Raw genomic sequence first — 20,160 nt, 5'->3', positions numbered from 1 at the left:
CCACTTCCTACTTCCTGCAAATACTCAATATTCCGGGGTTTGTATGCGGTGGATGAACTCAGAGCTTTACTGATATTGATGAATTATCATGGCTGCTATCACTCCTGCTTCGGCTACAGAACCCCCTGGATTAGAAACCCAACGGCGAGAGATCGAGACCATTGTACAGAATCATGAACTCCGAGCTGGGGATAGTTGGTAGGCTCTTACCGCCCTCTTGACTGACACCCACATAGAGCGAACACTGACGCTTAATAACAAGTGAAAAATCTGTTATCTGTTCGGACAGCTGCCAGTTAATGTTTGTATTACTTACTCTCAGTTGGCCTTCCATGTTTTTTTAAGCACGTGTACAGTTTGAACATGTCCTGGTGGTCAGTGATCCAACGTGTCGTTAGCTGGTGGCTAATATAATGGGTTTCTGAAATAAGGTGGTGACGTTTGGTGACTTTTTGTGCTAGCTAGCTATTTAGCTACCTGGCTAAATAGGTACTTGAGCAATACACTAACGTCAGAAGGTGAAACCTGGCTTATTATCTGTAGACTGAGATGACGGCAACTGCCATTAACCATTCTCACTCGTGACACTGTATGGACAGACATATTATGTGAACTTATTTGATACGAATTAGACGTTCATTGCAACTGTTAGTATGCTAACGTTAGCTAATAGGCTGCGCCAGGAAGGATAGCAGGTGTGCTGTACACATATTTACATTGGCATGTCTGCTCTACACACAGAGACACGTTTGTGATGATACATTACCATAATGGCTACATTTAACCTAGCATATTTTCTGTTTGCAACTTTAACAGGGCATTCATTTTAACTTTGTTTCTGGTTGGTCTTTTAAGTTTCGCTTTCCTGGGGTAGTAAACCTGCTTGGCTCCAGTTACTTTCGTTTTTTCCAATGATGAAACAAATCCTGTTTACTCTTCCTTTCACTTAAAGCGTTATCGCTGGTTCTTCAAGCAGAAATACAATATCAACGTGAATAATTGTATTTGGGCACGTTCTCATTCCACATCACTTTTCTCGTTACCCATAGTAATTTCATAACAGGTGACTGGCAAGAGCAAGCCCAATTATTTCAGCTTGTGTCTGACATTAAAACTGGGAGAACAGTGGTGTAAATATTTGCCAAATTTTCATTGAATTTTGTTCAATCCTGTGAGTTCAATGTTTATGTTCCTCTTGTAGGTATTTGGTGGAAAGGAGATGGTTTGAGCAGTGGAAAGAGTATGTAAAAACTGGAGATCAGAACTCTTCTTCCTTTCCTGGCCAGATTGATAACACAGAACTCTTTGAGGGTAAGCTTTTCTTTGTCCAGATTCCTATTACATGGATGTTACATTGAATGTTTCTATTCTGGGATGTAGCAATGTCTCTACAATCAGAAATCCATGACAAAACAAAAGAAGCAACATAGTTATTTTTCTTTAAAACCCATTTGTAGCCCATGGATGATGGCTTTTTCAGTCAGACAACATTAAAGACATCACAACATAAATAAGTGTACAACTTTAAAGAAAATGTCACTCACACTGTAGACTGTAGACTGGATTTATTGTGATTTCAACCCTGCAGTGAGATGAAACATTGATCCCCGAGACTATGGTGCTACATAGAAGGACACAGAGCTACATGACACTGCACGGAACTAACTTAGACTATACAGTCCTGCACAGGACTACATAAAGTGCACATGTGCAAAACGGCACAAAGGCATTACAAAATTACTAAAACAAGACAATAGGCACAGTAAGGCAGTAAGGGCAAGTGCAGGGCCACCCATGTATTTACTATGATAAATACAGTGTTGGCAGAAAGAAATGAAAGGTGGTCAATACAGTATTTACTTACGGTGTTTGGCAGCAATTTAAGAGAGAAATGTGCAAAAAAATTGCATAGGGAATGGAATGGGGTTTAGTTGAGGGTGTGTGTCTGTGAGCGTGCGTGTGTCTGTGTGTGTTGGGAGGGAGGTGTCACATCAGTCCCTGGATATTGAGGACTTTGATGGCTTGGGGGAAGAGTTTGTGTGAGGAGTGCATGGTAATAGTGCGAGGTACTATTACCAGGATCGTCAATGGTGGAAATAGTACCTTGATGGATTGATTAAATGGTGTTAATCCCTTTAGATTTGGATTCATACCACCTGAAGGAGCGTCTGGTGGAGAACGAGGACTTTATGTTGATCCCAGCCGAGGCTTGGCACCAGTTATTGGCCTGGTATGGCCTCGTGGATGATCAACCTGCATTAGAGCGAAAGGTAACTAGCTTAACTGTAGTCTGGTTCATTTCTGCCCAATGGCTTTCCACTGAGGTAAGTATCTGATAAGCTATTCTGTTTTAGTTTTTTTAAGAGTACTTTGTTAAGAATATGTCTGGTACTTCACAGGTCGTGGACCTACCCAGCACTGTAAAAGTGGAGGTCTACCCTGTGGAGATCTTCCTGTGTCTACACAGCAACATGGACAATGTTGTGACTGAGCAGTTCAGCAGAGTAGACACCATACGTGAGTGTTGCTCGTTTTGTCACTCTCCTGTTGATGTTGGAGCATTGGTATTATAACATGAACATTAGTTTATCTGTACCATAAGTGAGGTTTGAAGCAGCACACAGGGGAGCTCTACTAGTAGAAAGGAAAGTAAGCAATGCTATAGTCATGGTTTCTTCTCCATTTGATTCTGGAGTGCTAACTCTTATTAGTTATTAGTCTTATTAAAGTTAGTTTGTTCTGCACTATTAATCACTTAGGATACACATTCTTTTTAGGTTATTGTAAAAGGAAAAATCAGTTGCTGTATGTTGCAATACCGCATTCATTTATCTTTGTGTGTCTGTATGTAGGGGTGTGTGCCTGCACATTATGTAAAAAGGTTAATCCGACCTGATTTAAATGCAGTGTCATAGCCATCAAATGTACGGGCTATAATAAAGAAGGTCAGAGGTCAGATGTGCATGTAATAATGGTTCTAAATTTGATTTTGGGGCCCCTCAGAGACCATTGAGAAGGTGATGAGGAAGCAGTTTGACGTCGCCGAGAGCGCTGAGACCCGGCTCTGGATGAAGAGCTCTGACACAAGCTGTGAGCGTCTGCGAAACATTTATGTCTCTGTCCTCGACTCCTGCCTCAGCACTGGGATGGTGAATACTTGCACACACACATACACACACACACACACACACACACACACACACTCTCTCTCACTCTCTCTCACACACACCACCACACATACACGCCAACGCACACCCACACGCACGATGCGTACATCTCCTATGTGGATGCATGCACATGCTCAAAATTATACATACACACACATATACAAAGCACACTCTGAGATGCACCACTACCAACTGCACTCCGCCTGACTTTGCTGACCCCACCCCTCCTCTAACACACACATACCATCTCAGCACAATCTTGCATTCACTAGACTAAGTCCAGTCCAGACTTGTCTGTCCAGGGTCGTGCTTCCTCTCTGGAGGCCTCCTTCTTTGAGGTGGGGTGTTGGCTGTGCTGAGACTTGCTCTGCCTGTGTTACAGACGGTGATCATGGAGATGAGAAATGCAGACGGGACCTGGCCCAGTTCCAGGCCTCAGATAATGTGAGTCCCTCAGTAAACGGAAAGATCAGGGCAGACTGCCCTCTCCTGCTGTGGTTTTGGTTTGAGTTTTTCTGTGGGTAGTAGCAAAGTTGGGCCTGTCATCTGACTCCATTGTGTGTCAGACCCAGAATCTGAACTGGGATCAGTGTTAATCATAGGGTGTGATCGCTGATGTGATGTGATGCATATCCGAAGCTGAGATATTGGTTCTGATTGTAACTGTGGTTCCTGATCCTTCAGGAGGAACTCTGTGGAGGAGCAGGACTCGTACAGGGGACAACCAGGGGTGTGCGGTCTGACCAACCTGGGTAACACCTGCTTCATGAACTCTGCCCTCCAGGTAAGAACTAGACTGTGTCTCCATGTATCTTGTGGGAATAATGCCTCTGTGTAATATAGTGCAGTAAGCCATGAATATGTGACGTGTGATATATTATCCTATTATACTGTATATTATTATAGTGTTCTGAGTAAGAAACATTTGTTTGAAGTATGTATTTTACTAGTAGTGTTGGTTTACGCTTAGTTGCAGTGTTTTGGGTATGCAAATTGCAAATTTGGTTCTTCCATTGTTGTACACTTTCCTAGTGTCTCAGTAACACACCCCCATTGACTGAGTACTTCCTCCGCAACGCGTACCTCGAGGAGCTCAACTTCACCAATCCCCTGGGCATGAAGGGAGAGATTGCCGAGGCCTACGCTGATGTCATCAAACAGATTTGGTCTGGAAGGCACTACTCTGTGGTTCCACGTGTCTTCAAGGTAAGATGTCTAAGGTGAAATGTCATGAGAACCACATTGGCCTTCACCAACTATTTCATTACAACTTGGCGTTTTCAGTGTTCGCTCTTATGATGGGTAATTAGGCAGGATTTTATTTTTAGTTAGCCTTGGTACTACGATACATGAAAGGGCCTATTTCAAATTCACCAGCTAGCCTGCAGGTGAAGTGAAGGCTCCAGTGTGTTTGTCTGGGAGGAGGACTACAAGTCATACAACATCACCCCCAGATTAAAGACTTTGTAACTTTCTCATTTGAGAATTTAAGGTTACTTATTGCTGCAATGTGTTGTCTAAAGGCCATACTCCAAAACTATGTCAGGGATTGCTTCATTGCACAATTCGCAATGAATCAGTTTTCTCAAAACATATTTCTGAAATGTTTACTGAAAACATATTTCTTCGTACTGTGCACAGTCTAGCGGTTTCAAATAGCCCTGGCCAGTCACAAACAAGGATATGTGTGCTTACAGGAAACAGCTGAAAGAGATTCTAACTTGATTGTGCTGTTTGCCTGATCAAACTTCATTCCGAGATAAAGCGATTTTAAAGGAGAGTCCATCTTAAAATGACCCACATAACGTTTTTCTTCTTTTGGCGTAAATGCATTTTTTTAAGGTATAATCTATCCATCTCCACAATATCACACCGTAAAACAACCTTGGTCCCGTTCAGTGGCACAGCTATGTCTATGGGTGAGAGGGTGGGAGAGTGTGTGTGTGTGTGTGTGTGTGTGTGTGTGTGTGTGTGTGTGTGTGTGTGTGTGTGTGTGTGTGTGTGTGTGTGTGTGTGTGTGTGTGTGCGCGCGCGCGCATGTATCAACCACCTGGTATTACAAGAACTCATGTTCCAATCTTCTCTTAAATGAGGTCTTCCCAGTAGCACATTACCAAAGAAGTTTATTTCCCTCAGCTCATTAAAGCGGGTGCAGTGGTCAAGGGTGCAAACCGGTACAACACTAATAAAATGTCCACGAGCTGTGTTATGTAAATGTGACTCCGTAATAAAAGGCGCCACCTTGACCTCTCACCTCTTTGTGCGTGTGCAGACGAAGGTGGGCCACTTTGCCTCTCAGTTCCTGGGCTACCAGCAGCACGACTCCCAGGAGCTTCTGTCCTTCCTGCTGGATGGCCTCCACGAGGACCTCAACCGCGTCAAGAACAAGGAGTACATCGAGCTGAGGGACGCACACGGCAGGCCTGACCAGGTAGGTCAAAATCACTTTTTCAGTCCTTAGCTTTTGTGATGAGGGAGAATTATTGGACGATGAAACTGGGAATAAGATAATAACCCTTCATGAACTGACCCTTCATGAGTGTAAAGGAGAAGGAAGGAGGGAAGGAGTGTTGTGATGTAGTTTTCACTGCAAATTTTCATCATCCATCACACTCAAGGTTGTAGCACGCATGTCTATCCATCATAGCCTGGGGTTAGTCAAGATGCTGTGAGATCTGCTGTGGCTGAGGAGGCACGACTGATGGGAATTCGCAGACGCTCTCACTCAGAAGGATTTATAGAAGGGACTAATGTGTTCAACTCACTTAGGAAGTTGTGATGCAAAGTAATATATTGACCTAATTGGTAGCATACTCTGATTTAGGATTGAATAGTTTTCTAGAGAGCCTGAAAAAATAATGAATGCCTTTTTTTTTTTTTTAATGGAGAGTTTGTGTTGTGTATTGAGTTGTCGTCCGGTGACTTTTACAGGGATGGTTTGTGGGCTTAGAATCAGAATGCATGATGACCGACATTTTCTTTCCATAGGAAGTAGCAGAGGAAGCATGGCGTAACCATCGGCGACGGAATGACTCTGTGATTGTTGACACTTTCCACGGGCTGTTCAAGTCTACGCTGGTTTGTCCTGAATGCCACAAAGTCTCTGTGACCTTTGATCCCTTCTGCTACCTAAGTGTCCCCTTGCCAGTCAGCAAGGAGAGGGTGATGGAGGTGTTCTTCGTCTCGCTAGACCCTGTGGCCAAACCAGTCCAGGTATAGACTACCTGGGAAACCTTGATTACCGTCCCTTATTTCCCTCCTTACTCTCAAGTGTGAAAGTTAATGTTATTCTTCTCATTGATTTGTACAGCATCGAGTAGTTGTGCCCAAAGGTGGTAAGGTGTTTGACTTGTGCATCACCCTATCCCAGACAACTGATGTGCCAGCCAATCAGGTAAACCATAGCTCTGAGATCCATCTTTTTTTCTGAATGAATGCTGACAGAACATCCTAATTTATAAATCCTAAATTCAGCAATTTAATTGGAGGTCTGTGACTAATTCCATTGTGGGCCCATACATCAAGAAGATCCTGAAACCATTCATGATTTTGTGTTCATTTGGTTCATTTCTGCCCTCAGATGGTTGTGGCTGATGTGTTCAATCACCGCTTCTATAAGATCTACCATGCGGATGAGTCCCTAAGCTGCATTCTGGACCGGGATGATATATTTGTGTAAGCTTCCAGTCCATTTCACTTCCATTTAACCAACCACCATTAATATTAAGCCCCCACTCGTTGCCAGTCAAAGCAAGTGCTGGCACTGCTGCAATGCAAAGATGCACGGGCAGAAAGAAAATGCCATTGTTGCCAAAGAGCACAAAGTTCAAAGATTGCCTTGACAACGGTCCGAGCAATAGATTTTAAGGTATGTTTAACATAAAAATGCATGTGGATCAAGACCAATTACTCAATCTGAGGTCTGGTACATGATCTGTTACAATCAAGTCCATGGACTCCAGCCAGGACTTAAGTATAGGTTGTGTGAAAATAATCAGCAGTGACAGCTGAATTCCTTGTGCCTATTTTTTTGCCCCTGGTTGAATCTTGCTATTAGGCCAGCATAGCCACCTAGAAAGTATAGTGTTTTATAGTGTGCACTACCTCTGTGCTGTCACTCTGTCTTTATGCAGTTTGAGGATATGCACTCTGTATGAACAGTGCCACCCTCTGTCACAATAATGTATAGTGGTTAGGAAGTTGGCGCTTCATGTTGCTCTTTGGTTTTGGTTCCTATAAGGTGTGTAGGGTTTTCACTAGCTCAACGGGTAGAGCAGGGTCTTATCTTGACTTGGGTCCTTTGCTAGGGAGCACAGATATACTCTAAACCTCACCTGTACTAATTGCAAAATGAATGTAGTCTGAGGGAAATGTACACTGAATGTAAAGTATTGATGTTGGGGCGGGAGGCTGCTTACACCTTTACGTGCTCTCCTTCAGGTACGAGCTGAGCAGTGGAGCAGTGGAGGAGGATGGAGAGGAGGTGGTGCTGGCCGTGTACTTGAGGGAGCGCCCCCACTACCGGGACTACGGCTCAGGCAGCAGCTACGGCACCACGCTGTTTGGCCACCCGCTGCTGATGGCCGTGCCCCGAGAGCAGTGCACCCGAGACGCCCTGTACTACCTGTTCCTGCAGCGCCTTGCGTGAGTCCTCCACCGGGGGTAGTAGTCTCACACGTGCAACAGTGCTGTGCCTTTTTCAGCTAGCCACACTGAAAGGTTATGGGTTTCAATTTCAATGACTGCGGCACCTTTGGTAGGGTTATTATGCCAGGTCTAATATATAACTGGATAATGGATAACTATAGCTGTGTGACCGTAAGTTACCAAATCAGAGGTCAACGGGTTAATTTCCCAGGGAGTCTGATAATTGTAGAGCTGTTAAAGTGGCAGTGCTGACACTACTGTGTGCTTCTTAATTCAGGTAGCAACACTAAAGCTAACGGGTAAAAATACTCCTGTCCTAGTGTATTCAACCCCTGTGGGAACATAATTCACTTGTCAAGCACTCACTTGTCAAGTTCTGCCAGGTGAGCTAAACATCTTGGCTTTTAATGCTTGTGCGGTTTCAGGCGCTACGTTCGCGCCCCTGATCCCTCCGAGGAGGTAGAGGAAGAGGAGGCCGATGATGAAGGTGGGGATGAGGAAGATGAGGAGGAAGAGTTGTACAAGACCCAAACCAATGGAGTGAGCAATGGTGAGCGATTCTCTGCGAAACGGCAGTAGGGGTTTCAGTTGCAGAAAACCTCACTAGGTGTCTATTTATACCTACCTGTCTCTCAGTATTTATCTGTCTTTCTCGGTCTCTCTCTCTCTCTCTCTCTCTTTCTTTCTCTCTCTGTCTCTCTCGCTCTCTTTCTTTCTCTCTCTCTTTCTCTCTAAAAAACACAGACACTGGTGATGATGGTGAGAAGGCAGGACCTTCAAAGCGAGCTGACGACGGAGAAGCCACTGAAATACTGACGTCGTCAGCTGGGCAGGGTGACGTACAGAACAACGGCCAATCAGAGCCCAGCGAAGAGGACGTGGGCAGCGAACCTGAGAGGGGTAGCAGTTCGGAGGAGGGGCAATCGGCTTGCAGCAGCAGCGGCACTGACACAACCACTCAGTTGGACCTGGGCAACGCAGAGGCCTCTGGGAAGGTGGAGGACAAGGATGAGGAGGCTGTGGATCAGGAGGAGGATGAGGGGAGGAGCGGGGAGCCGACGACAGCTGCTGGATTGTCAGGGAAACGGCCGGCGGGCAGTGGGAGGAATGGCCAGGGAAGGAGGAGGAGGAGACCGCTCTTCACCATCCAGGCGGTGAACTCCAACGGCACCACAGAGAGAGGGCTGGGCGAGGGGGGCAGCGCCTTCTCCTTCAGCTGTGAGTGTCCTCTTCCTCACATACGCATGCACACATACACGCACACAAACACGCACACATACACGCACACCCACACATACGCATGCACGCGCACACATAGGCATACACGCGCACACACACATACACGCACACACACACACATAACACGCACACACACATATACACACATATACACACATACATATGCACACACACACACACACACGCACCCTGTTATTTCCTCTAGACAATGTACTTCACCCTTTAGTTACCTGGGTCAAGATTAACATCAGCACAAACAGCTGGTAGTCACTCATAATGACTTAATGACAACTTAGTGGAATATTCATATGCTTGGTGATGCTCAAAAAAACTCAGTGTGCATCTTTTTGCTTTTACTTTACTGCGTATTTCAACATCCTAACTAAATATATAAAATTAAATTTTTACTTCATCAAGATGAACAGTATTGTGTGTTTGTGAGCCTGGTCCTGTAATCTGAAGCCAGTTTTCTCTGATTACATCTGCAGCCCAGCCTTATGTGGCCATAGACTGGGACCCAGACATGAAGAAGAAGTACTACGATGAGAACGAGGCAGAGGTAGGGATGAGTGTGGTGATGCCCACGCAGCGCCTTTCCATGTCTGCACACACCGCCTGTCCACTGTGCTCTCAGAACGCTGAGCCACTGTGGAGAACACCCAGCCTTGCTGTGCCGCTGTTGGCCACTTGAGGGGAAGCACTTCTTAAACGATGTCTCATTTACGTCTCCATGGTGCCATCACCTGGCCATATCCCTTGCACGTGGAGCAAGGAGAGTCCTCTCATCAGAAAAATCACAGCAATCTCTCAAACCACCATGAAAACACCTTGGCGGAGGCAATAAGGAAAGCAGTGGGAGTATTCATAGCCAAAGATTCAAAGCTTTATTCAGTGGTTACTGACTGTCACCTGATGAGAGAACCTTGTTACAATGTCCCCTCCCGCACACAATTCAGCAGCAAAGTAATTACAAACTCTATGAAATATTACAGAGAGAAATGACTTGGCACAGAATTGACGCAGACCCTATCTAGCTCTTTCTTATGATAGTTGGACCTTCAGAGCAACTGAAAGCTACCTCACTGCAGAAGAGACAGAAACCAGGCCTAGTTAGTCATGCTGCCATTTCCCTGAATAGAAAGTTTGATTTGTCTATAGGCAAAATATATATATCTTTTTTTAGATACAGTGTGTAGTTTTAGTGGCATCTATTTGTAAAAATGGATTATAGTATTCATAATTATGTTTTCATTAGTGTATAATTACCCGTAACTACGAATCGTTGTGTTTTCATTAGCTTAGAATGCAGGGTTTTTCCTGCATAGAGAAAATTTGGGCGCGCGCCTAAGCCGTTTTCCCGAGCGCCTACAACAAATCCCGAGCGCCTAAGGCACCAAAAAAAGTCTGCGATAAAAAATAAATAAAAAAAAGCTGTCATTCATGGCGCAATTCAGCTTAATGGTGTTTTGAGCCCTCACCGTCGACTTCAAGGCAGCAGCTTGTCCCACCTCCCACCCCCTGAGCCAATCATTGAAAAGAGGCTGCTCCAAGCTTGCCAGTTTAGAGAATACTTGGTTTGAATTTGAGATTTGAGCAAGCAACTTAATGTAGCTAGCTTTTAGCTGTTTTAAACCAAGGCACTTCAAAAATGTTGTTTACAACCTGCTTACAAATCTGGTTAAAACCACTAGTGAAGGTGTTTTAGAATAATATTAATGCCATATACAATAACTGACTTTATGTTAACACCACTAATTAATGTTAGCTGTCTAATTATTTAGCGCAATGCTAGCATGCATCTACCGTAATTTGATTTTTAACCAAGGTAGCCTATTGTACTGCAAAATATTGATCGCGACCTGTTTACAAATCTGGTGACCTGTTATTTATAGATATGAATTATTTCGCTCAGGTGGTGGGATGCGCCTTCATCACGCGTGCAATCAGAGATGGGCAAAAATACATCAAAATGTATTTTGATACAAAATACAAAATACCCCTCAAATAAATGTATCAAAATAAAATACAAAATACTGGTGCCAGAAAATGTAACAAAATACAATACATGTATTTTGTATTTAAAATATAGGAAATACTTTTTCTGGATTTTCCGTTTTCTCACAGTTTGGTATAGCAGAGCATTCAGGTTTGGGCTATATAATGTACACAAAGCTCTGGGGAACCCCACAAATAGGAAAAACAGTCACAGAATATCAGTGTAACTAAGCAAAGCTATTAAAAGACAACAACTTGATTGATTATGTATATATATATATTTGCAGGCAGCAGCTGTGTGACTCATGTTTTCACAAAACAGGGATCTCAATGCAATCTCTATGGCTTCCGGGAGGGCTCGCCCCACCATGCTTTTGTCATACGTAATTGTGTATAAGGACGTCATACGGCTTTGATCAAGTCACAGGCCGTGTCTATCACCGCACACTTGCACACTTCAAACACTGACTTTCAGTGCTTAGGGCGTTCACACTGACAGAACCAGCAGAATTCAGGGCACTGAAAGTACCTGGATGGCGCACTGCAAACGGTCAAAAAATGCAGTGTGAAATAATGGACACTACTCACTCTAAACGGGCGCCATCTTGGCTACGTAGCGGAAGAGGAGGAGCCCTTTCGGAAGCTTTTCAGTTTGGAAAGTTGGCTGACTGACGTTTCGCAAATCACTTCAACCATTATTGCTGGTTACAATAACTGTGTTATCTGATAGTACAGTGTCTATTTCTCTGTAACTTTTAACTTTCAAATTTCCAGTTGGCCGGAGCACAGATTTACGGGTTAAAGGCTCCCACATTTGTGTCTCTCAGTGTTCCATTTGAGACAACACTAATCAGCGACAGAACAAAACTACAAATGTAAGTGCACTGTATTGCAGAGTACTTCGTAAAGTGTGCCGTAATAGCCACAGCCACATTCTGTCAAGATGGCTAACGTTCGGTGCAACAACTCGATTCTCTCTTTGAAAGAACCTCCTTTAAGTCGGCGTACTAATGAAGATAAATTGACAAGGATCAAGACAGCTATCTAAGTTTTCGAACACAGCCCTGTTTTGTGAAAAAAATGGATTTAACGTGAGAGTCAATGAGAGAGATCTGGGCGATTTCCATTTCGCCCCAAAAAGGGGCGGGGTCATTTGAAGCACCACTTTTGCCTGACTGTTGCCTGATTCGACAATGACATTCAGAGGCAGATGGTCTAGTGCAGGGGTACTCAATTAGAAACCCAAAAGGTCCACTCGCCAAATTTCCCTTCAGTCCAGGGTCCGGAACAGTGACGGTCTAAATCCAAAAACATAACTCCAACAAAAACGTTCAAACTATGCACAAAAGGTGATGTGGTCTGGCTTTATTTGTGTGAAAGGTGACACCTTTTGTGTGCTTTAAATGTAGGCATAAAAGGTGTGAAGGCCAGGCAGAGGCACTGATGTAAGTGTTCATTAGTGAGTGTGCTCCTGTATTTGTTTTTGACCATATTCATGGTTGAAAAGGCAGACACACAACAGTATGTTGAGGTATGCACGCTCTTGTTGTGTAGCTGATCTACAGTAACTATTACACTGCATGTTGCTTGGTATGATGATTGCAGATGGTTTCTGGACCTTACCTCAGAGTTATGTGGGGTAATGTTGTTCGAAGTGTGCATGCTATGTTTCATAGTGACGTTTCACGTTACCACTTTTGACAAGGGCAATCGTCTCGTTGCAGATAAAACACATCGGTTTTGTGCTCCTCACAGGCAGCACAAATGCATACTTGTCAGTCCACTCTTTCTTAAATTCGCGATTTTTGGAATCAACTTTTCGTTTTTTGTCAGGATTAGAGCACGCCATGATTTTCGTTTGCTGAGAAACCGTTCACAAATCGATCTGCCTGCGTTGTTTGACACACACAACCTGCGTGACCCACAAATCTCGCGGCCAACATTGAGTGAGTGAGTTGTCATAGTGATGTTGTTATTACAGCTACTGATTGGACCTCTGGATTGGATACGGAAGATAGAAACCACATCGAGTAGGGAAAAAATATATAGCGCAAAATCACGCACCAATAAAAACTCGCTTGGGTCATGATTCAATTAGAATGTTGACTTTGGCTTCGGTCCAAATTTGATTGCGCCTGGGTCCGGATCCGGACCGCGGTCCGCCTATTGAGTACCCCTGGTCTAGTGGTAGAATCTGACAGAAAAAAAATCTCCTTCTGCCTTAACAATGGAGAAAGTATTTTGAGTATTTTAAATACAAAATTACTCTACTCTAAAGTATTTTGATACAAATTACGTTAGATTTTTTATCGGCCCTATCAAATACAAATTACAAAATACTCAAAGCAGTTGAAATATGTATTTCAAATACAAGTAATTGAAATACTGCCCATCTCTGCGTGCAATGAATGTTCGAATATGGTCTCAATAGTATGTTTCAAGTATAGGCTACAGCCGAAACCTCGTTCTGTTTTGATCAATAGTAATCGAGTTGATAAGCGTGTCTTGTCTGAACAATACGCAACTGTGAGGTGCGCGAATGGACAGAGCGGCCAACTGCCAATCACTCAACTTGCGTATGGATCCTGACTTCATCAGTCGGCGGTGATTTTGAGCATAACATTCCATTTTCAGTATTCATGGCTTTCAATGTATTACAATATCTGCTATGTTGAGGACCTACACAGGTGTAGGCTATTATTTGATTTGTTTACCCGTTTGAACGAGTACCAGTAGACCGCGGGTCCTCGGGAGAGGCAGACAACCGCATTGGTTTATCAATGAAAGCTCAGCTCGTTCGGAGGAGAGCGGATATATTTGTGTTGCATCTCGAATTAATATTATCATTGATAAACCGGTGCGGTTGTAAACTGTCGTTCCGCTGCGAGGGCCAGCCCGACATGCACGAATACACCTGTACAAATGCAAATGAAATGTCCACTCAAAATGCTGACAAAAGTTTGATTTCCAACGCAGCCTCCATTGGTGGGCCAATAGAAGTTAAACACACTATTAAACATATTTGTGGACAGTTTTAATAATAAAAACAAAAATAATGGTATGTAGGTTTGTATAATAAAAATGAATAGTAATAATAGATAAACTTGATTTTCATAATTTGTGTGTTCCATTTCTGACCACTGGTTAGTTCTAGATTCTATTGATATACATTTCAGTAGTTTGCATATATATGTAAAGAGGTAAACCTTAATAATCTTTGAACCATACATGATAGCACCATGGGGCTTGGACTATTGTCAATCTATTTGAATCTAAAGTGGAAGCAAAATGATTTCCTGAAGCATATCCTCATTATTTCTGAAATGGTAAAATGTAAGCTACCAGGTGACATGGTAACACAAATTTTTTTTTGGAGCACCGAAGACCCATTTTGACCGAGGAAAAACCCTGGAATGAGCTCTTTGTATCTACATAGGGAGCAGGTCCCTTTCCACGGAGTCCGCCATGTTGCGTCGCCATGTTTCTACAGTAGCCCAGAATGGACAAACCAAAACACTGGCTTTTAGAGAAGGCTTTTCGCATTTTTATATCAACCTCACCCTTAGATGCCACTAACAACTACACACTGTACCTTTAAAAATAAAGATACTGAAAGTGTACCGTTACTGTGGCCCAAAAACTGTGATGCATAACGAACGAATTCGGGATTAATAAAGTATCCATCTGAACCGTAGGCCCACTGTACTGTTGCATCCCTAATAGGAATCCATCTTCTTCGATCTAAACTGGCATAGCCAGTTTACAAACATATGTATGTGTGTTATAGTTATTACAGTTATAGGTATGTGTGTTAGGTGTGTGTGTGTGGTTATGTTCCACCTTGCATTTACTAATACAGTAAAATAAGTTTGTAGTGTTTGAGTAATTTGTATGTATCTGTGTCCAACAGAAATATGTGAAACACGCCAGCATGGAGGTGCCCCATACGCAGACCACAGTGCAGTTGCAGGAGTGCATCGAGCTCTTCACCACTGTAGAGACCCTGGAGGAGGAGAATCCCTGGTAATTACCTCCCTCCCTCCCTTTCTCTCTCCCTTCCTCCCCCCATCTCTCCTTCTGTCTAACATAAGCGTGATTCATCACTGCACATTAAAAGCTCACACAAAAGCCTTCAAGCCTCATAGTTATTAACTGCTCATGTTATTAAAATGCAGACATGGGTGTTGAGATGGCCCATTGAAATGCACAGACTCGTCACTAACAGCTTCATCATCCACAACCATTACTGTAGTTTCATGGATGAATTATAATGAAGTCATTTAGCACAAATAATTAAAGGGGTCTGAAGCAACAGGTTTGTACCATTAGATTCATAATTGTGGCTTCTGAAATCAATGAAACCCATCATGATTATGTTGTTAAATTGATCCTACAATTATTTTAATGTAATTCACCATAGTAGAGCCAGGGTTTTAGTCACACTTGAATGAGCTTAAAAAAAACAAAAAAAACAGATTTAGTTCATTTTTAATATATTTCCAAAGATGTAAAGGCGCAATCTGATCTGTGATTTGGGTCTGTGAGTGGACTTGCTTCCTTCGGAGTAAGATGGAGAGCCTCAAGAACCACCGTCTATAAAATCTGTGCTTTCCTTCTCTGTGGTGTGCCTGTGCAGGTACTGCCCCGTGTGTAAGAAGCACCAGCTGGCCACCAAGAAGCTTGACCTGTGGTCTCTGCCGGAGGTTCTCATCATCCACCTCAAGCGCTTCTCCTACACCAAGTACTCCCGCGAGAAACTCGACACTATAGTGGACTTCCCCCTACGGTGAGATCCCATCTCTTAGCATGTTGTGCGCTTATAAGAACACAAATGTAGTGGTTCAAAAAGGGAACAAGCACAGCTAGTAAATGACGAGTGAGTGATCGCATGACCCTGCCTTGAATATTAGGACTGCTAAATGAGCCTTACTAACACCAGTTATTGGGGAAGTACAAATTGTAGGGATAACTCCGTGAAGTTAGTCATGCCATCAGAGAGCCACCCGCTATATGGAATGTTGTAGACATTAGTAAGACATGGCTCATGCAAAGGTCAAATCTTCACTAAGCATAAGTTTTGATAAAACCTTCACTGCATTGTTTTGTTTTTGACAGTCCTCTGGGTGTTTATGTAATGTGTAGTGTTTGTAGTGATGTCTTGGACAGAATCTTGTGTCTGCCTCACCTGGCTTCGACTCAAACTCTTGCTGGAAATGTGACAGAGCCCTTAGAGCTGATAGTTCTCTGCTGAGGGGTCTTGCTGTGGCAGTGACATGAGATCCTCTCTGGCTCCTCACTGTTTGTTCTTTTTGTTTCTCACTCTCTTTTATTCTCACTTCATTTCATTCTGGCCTACCCCCCCCCCCCCCCCAAATCTTTCTCTTTCTCTCTCTCTCTCCCTCTCTCTGTCTCTTTCTCACCCTGTCTCTTCACTCTGTGGTCCCAGAGAACTGGACTTCTCTGGCTACCTCTTGCGAAAGACGGGGGCCAATGGGGAGCCCCCCATTCGTTATGACCTGATGGCTGTGTCTAACCATTATGGAGGCCTGAGGGACGGACACTGTGAGTGACGGCTCTTTTTCTGTGCTATTTGCCTTAATACATTAATACAGTTTAACTCTATCCAGTTCCATGCAACTACATATGTCGTTCCCCACAAGGCAAACTGCATCTGTACCACAAGATTGGATAACCAAGCTTTATAAAAGTAATAATGCAAAATGTTTTAACATGTAGAGCCAATGTCCGTATCTTTTTCTCTCCTCAGATACCAGTTATGCCCGGAACAAAGACAACGGGCAGTGGTATTACTTTGATGACAGCAAGGTGACCTATGCAAGAGAGGATCAAATAGTGGTACGTGCGGGACGTAATTGTATTCCACTACAGTTTCTTCTTCACGCTGACTGAAAGTCATTGCACAAGCAAGCCTGCTGTGTGTGTGTGGGCGCTTTGGGTGGACTTTCTGAACTTTGTGTGTCAGTCAGTGACTCAGTGTCATTCATTGACCGTTCCACTTTGGTCAATTAAGTAAAACCCATCTCTTTCTTTTTCTCTGCAGACCAATGCTGCCTACGTTCTGTTCTACCAGCGCCAAGACAAGATCCGCAAACCCACCCTGCCCGCCCCCACAGACGGTTGCGCTGCCTCGGTGAAGCCAGCTAACGATTTTACTTCCTCTAATCACGATGGCCTGGCTAGTGCTGCTTCCTGTGTCAACATGGAAACTGACTAAAGCTGTTTTTGTCCATTTTTTTTTTTTTTTTTTTTTCCCTCTCCTGGTTTTGTTTCGTTTGATCACTTTGTTTTCCTCCCAACCTCTGTTGGGTGTTTCTGGATGATTTTTTTTCTTTTTTGTGTTTGTTTCATTGTTTCATTGATCTTTTCCAAAAAAAGAAAACACAAACAAAAACTTGAACCTTCTACCTCTTTTCAAACATGAAAGCAGAGGAAGGGGCTAAAATCTCAGGCCGAGGAGGAGAAAGTAAGTGGAGGTGAGGGAGGGATGGAGAAACCAGGAGAGGAGGTGACCAGGGCGACACGAGGAGAGAACAGTGCGCAGTGGCTTCTCTGCTGAGCCGTGAGGGGACAGGTCTGACGGCTGCAGGCAGGCTCAAAAGTGGAGGGCGAGTTTGTCCGTGTCTCTGCTTTATTTTCTGTTCCAAACGTCCGTACACTCAGAATGTTTGGGTTGTTGCCACAGTTGACCTTTTTGTTCCCTTCATGATTATGCTGAATGTAGCCACTGCAGGTCACCAGGCATTAGAGTACAACCAGGCTTATTCCACTGTGTGTCTGTCTCAGATCTCGCCTCAGATTATTACTTTTGTTTTCAGCTGACTTTGCGGAGCAAGTTACAGAAAGGATTCTCGCATGATCTGAAGGGGTGACATCTCTGACCTGTGGCTGAACAGGAAAGGCTTGTTTTTTTTGTCTGTCAGAGAAGTATCACAGTTATCTCAGAATCAAATTCTGTTTTTCTCAACCCTTCATCATATCAGGGACTGCATGACCAGAAATGGCAGACAAGTTGCAATACATGATCCTGCAAGGCAAGCTGAGACGACATATTTGTTGAGGCATATTTATGTACAGACGGATGGGGTGGAACAGTTTCTCGTGATAGATTATTTATTGATCATTTTAAGATTAATTGTGAGGGACACTGATGGGATTTTATGTTTTTCTCCTTTCATAGCTGTTATTTTTCCAGACATTTTCCCAGTGGCATCAGAGTGCTTTTTAAACAGATCTTCCACTTGTTCTGTTAGAAAATAAATCTCTGTTGCAGGGCACAGATACATATTTCTAAGGAAGAGTTTGTATTTTTTATCTTTTACAATAGACGCAACAACAAAGCATTTAAAATATACACTTTTCTTTTTTTTGCCCCCAACACTTGTGCAATTTCTATATTCCTTTGAGCAATGAGAATATTTCAGCTAAGTGCTTTCTGGATAGAGCTCTTGATCTGTTGATTTTTTTAAATTGCATCTGTACAGTATTTTTGTATTGTATCTTTGATCATCTGGATCAGATGCAGGGGACTGGTGATCTTTCATTTTATTTTGTTTATAGATTGAATATATTATTATTATATTGTATACGCTTCTTTTGATATAAATAAATGATGATTAATAGGCTTGAGGGAGATTTTACACTTTGTCCGTATGTTCTTCTACCGTCCAGAGATGGGACTCTCTGGTGTTTTTTTTTTCTTTTGCTGGAAATCTTGGATTTAGTTCTAAGTGCCCTGAATATGACTAAGAAGAGTGAAGAGTTCGGCCAGGTCCTGCATACAGTACTGATCATTTGTTGTTGTGGTGATTCTGAGGGGTACCAACTTCACTCTCTCTCTACCTGGGGTGGCAAGCTGGCTATGGCTCAACATCCACTTTCTACGATACGTTAAAACTGTTATCTCCTACACATATATACTGCTAAGTTTTAAATGCTTAAAGGTACGTCACACTTAATTGTTTGGAAGGCTTCATTTAGCTTAAGTTCGTACGGGATGTAGACCGTCAATCAGTGGTTTTGATAAGTAATTGCAGAACGACAAAGCTGTATTCCTTGCATAGCACAGACTGGAAAACTGCTGTAAAATTAGAGAGGACTTCTGCGGTTGTCACTTTGCTTTTGCCTTCACATGAACTGTGGTGGTGCCACCACTACCTCCCACTTAAAGTATTAGGATATTTTAAATGTAGAGAGCACTGACTATAAGGATATTCTGGTGCACATTTGTCTGCATCACATGGAGCTGTGTTATAGATGTTGTTTTATACCCTTTAACAGCCAACAGATTTATTTTTTTATGCTGTAAAACTCAGTGTTCACTGCTGTGTAATCAAAGAGACTTCAACTGAATTCTTGACTTGCTTGTCTTCCATTTGTACTTGGGGAAGGATGGAGCAGTCCCTGCTCAAGGGTAGTTGTATAATAATTTTAGTGATAATGCCAGCAGAAGTTTTGCATTTTGATGATTTATTCAGGGGACACTTTTTTTTCACTAAAACTTCTTCATGGGTAGATTCTCTTGTTTCATTTCATGGACTACTTTATTATGTTTAGTGCAGTATGACTGCCTTTTAATGGGCAAATAAATATGATTAGTTTAAGCAGTATAAATTCATAGTTATAAAACTTAAAAGATGATAGAGGCTAAAGACAGCTAGCTCTAACCTACCACAAAATGTATTGGAGAATATCTCAGGTTTAGGCATTTTGAGTTGCTCCTATTTTAAAATGACTTCTTTCTTTGAAAAGGTTTTGTCCTTTAATTAAAAGAGAAATGTATTTACATGTGTTAAATTGCAGTTAATTCATCTGTTGGTCTGGACTGCAGAAAAAAATCAAGAGGATCATTCAATTATTCAATAACTCAACAAGTAACCCTGAAATAATGGATTTTTTTTCCCAGTGTGCACAGTTCATAACCACTTTTTTCTTGTTTTCTACGGGTGAGGTGCACAAATGTGCATTGTTATTTACTTTCCACAAGACAATATAACTGCATTGCAACGTTAATATTTTTTTTGTGTAATGGGTAGCCATTACACTTCATACTGTACAAAATCAATGAAGTGTAAATAAAAATGCTATTTAAAAT

General features: G+C 42.8%; 1 protein-coding gene across 1 annotated transcript; it reads left to right on the top strand.

Moving 5' to 3' along the window:
- usp11 (ubiquitin specific peptidase 11) lies at window positions 1-20,159 on the top strand. Its single transcript, XM_012826177.3, has 21 exons — window positions 1-198; window positions 1,202-1,311; window positions 2,140-2,270; window positions 2,400-2,517; window positions 3,004-3,149; window positions 3,550-3,611; window positions 3,852-3,951; window positions 4,200-4,373; window positions 5,440-5,598; window positions 6,156-6,380; window positions 6,478-6,561; window positions 6,748-6,842; window positions 7,608-7,811; window positions 8,240-8,364; window positions 8,559-9,032; window positions 9,542-9,612; window positions 14,959-15,071; window positions 15,685-15,834; window positions 16,495-16,610; window positions 16,816-16,904; window positions 17,110-20,159. The coding sequence occupies exons 1-21, from the start codon at window positions 89-91 to the stop codon at window positions 17,281-17,283; spliced, it is 3,030 nt and encodes a 1,009-aa protein (XP_012681631.1). The 5' UTR covers window positions 1-88; the 3' UTR covers window positions 17,284-20,159.
- The last annotated feature ends 1 nt before the right edge of the window (window position 20,160 follows it).

Source organism: Clupea harengus, chromosome 4, assembly GCF_900700415.2.
Source record: "Clupea harengus chromosome 4, Ch_v2.0.2, whole genome shotgun sequence".
NCBI classification, from domain to species: domain Eukaryota; kingdom Metazoa; phylum Chordata; class Actinopteri; order Clupeiformes; family Clupeidae; genus Clupea; species Clupea harengus.
Note: the sequence above shows the minus strand (reverse complement) of the source record. Positions and strands in the feature narration are given on the sequence as shown.